The following is an 8,821-nucleotide window of genomic DNA, read 5'->3' as shown; positions in this document are numbered from 1 at the left end:
CCTTTCCAGGTCTCGTCCACGATGCAGAGGTATTTTTGCGTGTGTGTGAGTGCGTGTGTGTGTGAGTGCGCGTGTGGGGCTGTGCGTGTGCGTGTGTGTGTATCTGTGAGTGTGTGTGCATGTGCTTGTGTGGTTGTTTCCTTTTTTTTTTTTTTTTTTTAAATCCATATTGGACCGTTACGTTTAATTATAATCCGGCTTCAGAGATAACTTAAAGAAGTATAGAGAGAAAATTCGTTATGACATCTGTCGCCAGAAAGGGCAACTCATTACCACGTTAAAACCGTTGCCAGAACGAAAATCAGAATAATACCCCTAATAATATAATGAAGTGGAGAGAAATCACCACCAGCTCGCCAGGAATGGGGAGTTCTCGCTAAAAAACAGGACTCCCCTTTTCTTTCGAAGCACGGGAAAAGGAGGAGGAGGGGGGGGGGGATTTGGGATCTGATTCGTTATTTTAAAAAGAAAGAAAAATAGGGGTTCAAAAAAAAAAAAAGAAGAAGGGAAGGAAGGAAGAAAGGAAGGCAAGCAGGCGGCAAAGCTTTCTTTACGCTGTAACATAGGGACGGGACTTGTGTGTGTTCTCGGTAGTTTCTGCTGGTTGATGAGTTTTTGTGTCAGCCCCAGATATTACAGCTGTGATCAGGAGGTGGATGGATGCATGGATGGATGGATGAGTGGATGGATGGATAGAGGGGTGGATGGACAGATAGATATTTTTTATTTCAGCGCGCGGATCCCTTTCGCGTGGCAGTATTAAGGGCAGGCTGGGCTGTTTCTGGCTTTTTGAACAGACCTTTATGGCACCAGCCCAAGGTAGGAAAGGATCTTTTGTTGCTGGGGTTGCAGCTCGCAGGCTGAGACGCTTCTGCAGGGGGAGAAGCTATGCAGGACAGCGTGCTCGGAAGAACGGCAGCAGGGGTTTTAAATGACAAACCTCCAGTTTTGGGGTCTTCTTTTCACTTCTTCCTTTCAGATACGTCATGACGGATCAAACAGTTACCGTTTGATGCAGCTTGGATGCCTGGAGTCCGTGGCCAACTCGACCGTCGCCTATTCCTCCTCGTCTCCGCTCACTTACTCTACCACGGGCACCGAGTTCGCCTCCCCGTACTTCTCCACTAACCACCAGTACACCCCACTGCACCACCAGTCCTTCCACTACGAGTTCCAACACAGCCACCCGGCAGTCAACCCCGACGCTTACTCCTTGAACTCTCTCCACCACTCCCAGCAATACTACCAGCAGATCCACCATGGGGAACCCACTGATTTTATCAACCTGCACAATGCGCGGGCGCTCAAGTCCTCCTGCTTGGACGAGCAGAGGAGAGAGCTGGGGTGCTTAGATGCTTACCGCCGCCACGACCTGTCTCTTATGAGCCATGGGTCCCAATATGGGATGCATCCAGATCAAAGACTCCTGCCAGGACCAAGCCTCGGGCTTGCAGCCTCGGGAGCAGACGATTTGCAGGTAAATAGCATGCGATCTCCTTTCGAGGCACCTTCTTCTCCCCTCCCCCCGCCCTGGTCCCCCCCCCCTCACCCTCCCCATTTTCCTCTGCTCAGAGCAGCTCTCGTGTAGTTCATACAAAGGAGGGAAGCTTCATCCAAAAACCCGATCCGGAGCCCGTCCCCTCCAGACGAGTAGCAAGAAAAACGTGAAAGAAAAAAAAAAAAAAACAGCAACAACAAAAAACAAGCGGTCTTCCTTGGTCAAACAAAAAAACTCGCGCTGGGTGTAGGCAGAGAGCGTGGGACTCGTCCGGAGATCTCGGGGTGCGCGTGTGTCCGCGTGTGTGCGTGTGTCAGCTCTAACCGAAGGCGCCGGCAACACAAACTAAACCAAATCAAAGCCACCTTCCCGCTTTTCCTAAACTTTTCCTTTCCTTCCGTGAACGGGAGCGTTCAAATAATTTACACCGACAGGGCAGGTAAATGTGGTAAGGAAGGGATGGAGGAGGAAAAGTGGAAAAGGCAGGACAGGAAAAAAAGGTCGCTTTCCGACGTGCATACAAAGGGAAACTCCGAGGCACGAGGGGGAGAAAGAAAGGGGAGTGAACGTTCGTCAGAAATACTCAGTAGGTTAAAAATTCCTCGCAATGTCCAAACTATTTGTTAATAGGGAGAGAGAGAGAAGAAGATAAAGTTGAATTCATCTGTCTAACGATGTATTTAGCCATTCATCTGCTCCCCCTCTAACCGGCACCTTGACCCATCAAAAATTTCTATACCTCTGTATTTTAACCTCAGCTTTATCCGCTCAGAAATCCTTTTCCCCTGAACTAAAAATTCACCTCCGGTAAATGAAGCTGATACCTAAATGAACATTGTTCCCAAAATTGCAAACAACGCCCTCCTGTATATAACACCCATTTCGAAAACTCCCCCAAATCAAAAGCAAACCTTCCTTCTTCCGACGAGCTGAGGAGCTAAAGCTCCCCAAACAGCGGAGAGAGACAAATAGGACCGTATTTACTGTACTTACTTTTCCCCCAAATCTGGCTTGCAGTCATACAAAGCTCGCAATGTCGTTCTTTCCACAAATACGTAGCGGCCAAAAACCCGAAGTCTGTAAAATTAAGCAAGGCTTATTTTCTTCTCTTAAAAATCAAACAAACAATCACCACCACCACCACCACCAAAAACAATCCCAGAATCTCTATTTACATTGGATAGGGAAAAAAAAATCTTTCTTTTTTTCTTTTTCTTTTTCTTTTCTTTTTTTTTTTTTTTTGAAGGAGGAAAACAATCCAACAACCCAACAACAAAGAACATTATCCTATATCTCCGAGGAGGAAACCCTAACTATTTAAACCTGACTTTCACCATTAAAATTCACTATATAATTTTATCCTCTCTGGGCATTTTTTTTTTTTGTTGTTTACATTTTTCACAGGGATCTCCTTATGTTACCCCCCTAAAAAAAAAAAAAAAAAAAAAAAAAAAAAAAAAAACCTGCCATTCACTGCTCAGCCCAACTAAAACCTATTTACTCCTTTTTATAACCACGTCTGCTGCTGATTTTTTTGTATCTGTACAAATTTTTTTTCATTGGCAGGCACAAAGCCTTGTATTTTTCAAAAGAGGGGATTAGGAACGTTTGCAAGACAGCAGACAATGCCTAAGTCCCGGGCAAAAAAGCACCATAGTTTATCCAATTTTCGACTTAGTGCCATTCAACTGGTCATTTATGCAATGTCATCCGACCAAACAACATGTTTCCCTTAAAAAAAAAAAAAAGAAAAAGGGAGAGAGAGAGGTTGGTTAAGCTGCTAGAGGCACATTCTTTTTTGTAGTTGTTGTTTATTTAAAGAAGAAAAAAATAAACAGGATTTCTTTTGAAAAGACTGTTCTTTCGATCACACTTAATTTGAGCATAAATATCCTCACTTCCCCATTGAGCGTCTTTCTACCTAATCTTTGCTTTATTTTTCCTCCTCCCTCTTTTCCCGAGCAGATGAGGGAAGAGTGTTAGGGTATCGAAAAGCCTGAGCAGTGAGAAGTTGAAAATATTAATATTTATCTTTATGATTTAGCGGATTCAGAACAAACTTAGACACTTGCGAGTATCACCTTGGCCTTGGTGGGAAGCTTTTTGGGGACGAGCAGAAACAGGACGAGACACAGACCATTTAAAACCAAAACTGTAGCATAACCAGTCTTCTCTCTTTCCCCTTAGTCTTTCTTTTTAAAACGTTCATCAGCATATGCCTCATTTCAAATGCAACAAATGTAAATATACTTTTCCCTGAACAGAATTTTAAGTGAATGTCCAATAGTTTCGAGGGCGGTTTAAGTCAGCCTAACAGATGCAAACAGTCTTGGAGCTGGAGTGGCATCTTTCAGTGCCCTAAAAAGATTTTCCATGGGCAACAAAGAAAACTGTCACACCTTTTCCCATCACCGCTTTAATTTATGCTCAGTCGCCAAGTTTTTTTCATATTGATTTCATAATCACTTTAAGGCAGAACACTTAAAATAAAAAAGAGCCTTGAAAAGGAAGGTCTTACAGGGCCAGCGCCAATATGGTGAAAGTGGGGGAGAGAGCCAGGACTGTAAAGGTTGTTTTGTAAAGTGGGGTTTTTATTATGCACCGACTCTCTCCGCATTTACTTAACTCTTCACGGGCTGTTGAGTAGGTTAACACCCTTAAAGGCCTCTTTCATGTCCAATACCTCGTTTGTTTGTAGAGGAAAATGCGTCTTTAACACATTTCCACTGGGCAAAGATTTAGGTTTGGTTTGTTGTGTTTTTTTAACCCCCAACATAAGGAAAACCCAAAGAAAACCCAACCTTTTCAAGTCTTTTATGATTTCAATAAAAATATTTATTAAGTAGGGCGAAGATCCCCACATAATAAGACTCATAACAGGAGAATAAAGAAGTGAGATCTCTTCAGATGTGCACCAGAAGCCGTAGACAGGCTTTTGGACTGCTCTTCATGCCACACTCACACATGGGTGCCTGTGTTTGTGCACACAGATGCATATTTATCCGCACCTATATGCGGACACAAGCACAGAGACTCGATTCCTCAGCCCTATTGTTACATTCATACGACTTTGTATAGCCGGCAAAGCTCAGTAGGTCTTCTGTTGTTTGTGTTCTTTGTGTACTTCCGTGTACACTTTGTAAGTCGGTATATTTGTGTCACTAAACATACATATGAATTTAGTAGTGTGTATATAAATACATGCGTAAATATTAATACATATATAATATATTTTTATGTCTGTGAGTGCAAATGTAGAGTATGAGCACGCTATTCTTGCAAGAGTACTTGCTTGTCCCTCTCATTCTGCCAATGTAACTGCCGATTTACCTCCCAAATCCAGGAGAAACTCCTATTTAAATAGAATGAAAAGTGATAATTGCTCTGCATTTATTGGGGTAGGGAAAGACTGCAGGACGGCGGTGTGATTTCTCCAGACCACTCGAATTGGATGAGAATAACTATGTTTTTTTAGCTCATCCTAACTGTTGTTCTTGAGCAAATCGTGTAACAAAGCAAAAGCTAAGTGATCTGTCTGTGGGTTTCTGTATCTGATTTCTTTCCTTCCTTTTTTTTTTTTCTATTTCTTTTATTTTTCCTCATGCTCAAGAGCTCAGTGGAGGCCCAGTGTGGACTTGTACTGAACGGACAAGGAGGTGTGATAAGAAGAGGTAAGATGTTATAAATACTTGCGTCTATCAATATTTGTGAAGTTGAAACCCTCTCAATTTCTCTCTCTTTCCCTCTTCCAATGTTTAGTTAGTTTTTACTGCCGAAGTAGAGAGCATTTGACACTTGTCCCAAATACGTTCAAAGTAGCTTAGAGCACTTGACATTTCACAGTCCATTTGCACTTTACACGTGATTTGTTCATCAGTAGCTCTCGGATACTCCCGCTGTATGCAGGGCTTTCTTGACTCATTCTCTCATTCCCCATTTAACCGAATTGATCCCTGATAATGAGTTTGAGAAACGTGCTCCCTGGCGCCAGATTTTTAAATAGGCAATTTCACGTCATATGGGGAAAGGAAGCTTTTTGGAAGCCTCGTTTCAATAGCGATATGGATCGGTGTGGAACTCGCTTGTGACAGTGTGACTTAGTTTGATAACCATATGTCAATGAAAGTATCTAAAGTCAAAGTTAGAAGAAAGATTCGGAATTCTTGCTAAACACTAATTTCGTCACTCATTTGCGGGATCTGAATGTTCTGCGTTTTGTAGTTGTTGTTGTTATTATCATTTATCTTGAAAAGAAACAATAGCAGTCTAAAGGCCTGACAAGGGAACATGTTCAAACAAGCCTAAAATCACGCTTTTGTTCGTAGTATAAAAGGAATGATAGAGTCGGAGGGAGTACACTTTGTGACTCAGCCTCTTGGATACGCATTTCCAGTTCCATTATTGTCTATTCTTGGGGAAAAAAATATATATTTAGAAGATATTTTAGGCGATGTCATACTGCGGTGACAGAGAATTGACTTTAGCCACCACGTCTGTAGGCAAACTTTACACTGAAACAACAGTCGCACGCAAGCATGTAGAGAGTGAGTGCAGATCGAGAGAAGGCATACACGCGGTCATATCCTTGTGCGAAAGAGAGTTTGACCCGGAGCTCAGCAGCGTCATTTCGGGGTATGGTCTTCCTACAATGACTGGGACCAGAGAGGAAAAGGACGCGACAGCGCAGAGTGGCTTTGTCTGGGCGGAGAGTCGCGTAGCAGCGGGGCCGGGCCGGCGGCAGCGGCCGGAACGCGGTGGTGCTGAAGGGACAGCTCCCGTCGCGCCGCCCGCCCCGCCTCGCCCCTCTGCGGCCGGAGCCGGGCTTGGGCGGAGGGGCTGAGAGGGATGAGGAGAAAGAGGGACGCAGCGTTTCCCAACCCCTTTCCGGAGAGTGCTGGTGGGTTTGCAAACTCCTGCCCAACTCCTGCTGTCGGTGCTTAGGTCTTCGTCTCTCGGATTAATTATTTTCGGATTTGATCCGAGAGCTGACCTCCGAGAAGCAGAGATCGTTAGCTGGAAGAAAGACTGAGTTCCCGTCAGCTGGGGTTTGAGTCTGGAGTGTTTGACGGTGGTTTTTATTTCCCAGTTGAAGGGCGGCTCAAATCTCAACTCAGCTCTACTCCCGTTTATTCAGTTTTCCAGCTCCTGTTAAGAAGATTCCAATTACCTGTGCAGATGATTGTAGTCAAGTCTCTCTCTTCCCCTCTCTCTCGCTCTCTCTCTTTTTAAAGTGATCAAATTATTCAGGATTTAAAGATTGATAGTAAAGGAAATTCAGCATGAAAATGCAAGATTTTCTTCACCCTGATCTGAGTGTTGAACTACTATTGCACTGCTATCTATCTCTTGGCATATTCAGGGAAGATATCAAAGGCGAGAGTATAAGTTTCAAATGTAGATTAAAAATACATAATAAATATTTTGTCCGACTTCAAAAAAAGCGATAGGTGTTAGCAGTAATCAAAACATCCTGCACCTAAGCGCTGTACAGTATCCCATATAAATAAATCACACTTCTTTTCCAGTAATACATCAATAAGAATATATTAACTCAAGAGTGGCTTCCCTAATATTTTAAACATCTCGTGTCAGATTTTCTATTTTATTTTTGTCACTAATATATACATATATCTTTTAAAAGGATGTTTCTGAATGTTTTCAATGCAACAGCAAAAGGGAAAGGGAAAAAAAGAAGGACGAAAAAGAAGGAAAGACAGGGAAGGAAGAGAAGAAGGGAGGAAGGGAGTGAGAGAGAGAGAGGAAAAGAGAAAGAGAGAGGTAGAGAGAGAGAAAGAAAGAGAGGAAGAAAGAAAGAGAGGAAGAAAGAAAGAGTGGAAGAAAGAAAGAGAGGAAGAAAGAAAGAAAGAAAGAAAACTTCCCATGTACTTTCCCATGGGAATACCCTATTCCGTAGTCTTTAAAAAAAAAAAAAATCTCTAAGAAGTGCCATGCTTTGCAGTCCTGGTATTAATACTGATAGGAATGACAAACATCACAAACACGGTTCTTCCCTGCTTCCATCTCTGGCTGCCATTACATATATCAGCTGGCTTTTAGATTGTTTAGTGCAGTGATTTGGTGTTTGCTTTTAATGAGGCTCAGAAAGTAAAAGATTTTTGCAAGGCTTAGGTGCTGGTGAGCTAATTACTAGCTAGAGAAAATATTTGCCACCGATTCCAGGGCAGAGATCCCCATGCTATCACTTTCAGTTAATGGTGTGCAGGATTTAGCCCGGAGCTTCCCTGCTCTAACCATCAGAACCAATAATCTTTACTTTTCCTACTGCTCGTGTATCGATAGCTTCTCTAGCCTCAGGCAGTGGCTTTGATATGTTAATATTTCTGAGTACCAAATTCTGCAGAGATCATATTAATGTTGTACATACAGAGTGGAGCTTTGCCTTAAAGTTGAATATTCAGATCGCTCGTTTCAAAAGAAATCACTTGAAGAAATGAAGCTTCTATTTACAGGAGTCGTCTGTGTTTTTTAATCATTAAAAAAATCCCTCCCCTCTTATACTTTCCTATTAATCGTCTCAGGCTTTTATTACATACCCATTCCTTTTTAATTCCTCTCTAGGTTGCCATTTTAAAAGCAGAAGAATCAGATTCCTGTTTGATTTCTCTCTTTCTCCTGTTCTTTCTCTCTCTACTCCCATTTTCTTCTTTTTTCTTTCTTTCTTTCTTTTTTTTCTTTTGATATGGGCTTCTTTTTCAAACGCCCTCCAAACCCTATTCCACACCCATCCCTTCCCATCCCTCGGACATGAAGTGTATGATGGCTTGGTGTCCTCACCTCCATATATTTGGATTAAAAAGACAACACGGTGACATTTGGCCTGCATCGTTTTATGAAATCGAGATGGCAAACTCCAAAAAAAGCTCTTGTTTCGCTTTGTGATCATCCATCGTTCCTGCCCCAGGCTAATTTCAGAAGCTTAAATACTGCTATCGCCTCTGGGCCATGAAGAGAGAAGGGCCAACCTATCGGCAATAGCTCTTTTTCGATTGCCCTTGGCAACATAAAATACAAACTACTTTGAATCAAAACATTTTTGGGGAATTAATATGATCTGAACTCTGCACGTTTTAAGAGATCTTGAGTTTGTCAAATCGCTTAGAGGTGACTGACATCCTAATGCATTAATGCCTAGCTTAGGTAAAACCCTCAGATCTTATTTGATTAAATAAAAAATAAAACAAAAACAAAAACAAAAATAAAAAAATAAAAATAAAAGGAAAGAAAGAAAGAAAGAAAGAAAGAAAGAAAGAAAGAAAGAAAGAAAGAAAGAAAGAAAGAAAGAAAGAAAGAAAGAAAGAAAGA

The 8,821-nt window shown here is 42.1% G+C and overlaps 1 protein-coding gene across 1 annotated transcript in view; it reads left to right on the top strand.

Moving 5' to 3' along the window:
- The window catches only part of TFAP2D (transcription factor AP-2 delta), a 47,923-nt gene continuing 40,033 nt past the window's right edge, over positions 932-8,821 (top strand). The window contains exons 1-2 of the mRNA XM_021393268.1: positions 932-1,477; positions 5,109-5,169. Of these exons, the coding sequence (XP_021248943.1) occupies positions 932-1,477; positions 5,109-5,169 (607 nt within the window). The remainder of the gene's footprint in view (positions 1,478-5,108; positions 5,170-8,821) is intronic.

This window comes from Numida meleagris, chromosome 3 (genome assembly GCF_002078875.1).
Source record: "Numida meleagris isolate 19003 breed g44 Domestic line chromosome 3, NumMel1.0, whole genome shotgun sequence".
Classification (NCBI taxonomy): domain Eukaryota; kingdom Metazoa; phylum Chordata; class Aves; order Galliformes; family Numididae; genus Numida; species Numida meleagris.
The sequence above is the reverse complement of the archived record's forward strand: the minus strand, read 5'-3'. Positions and strand labels throughout refer to the sequence as shown.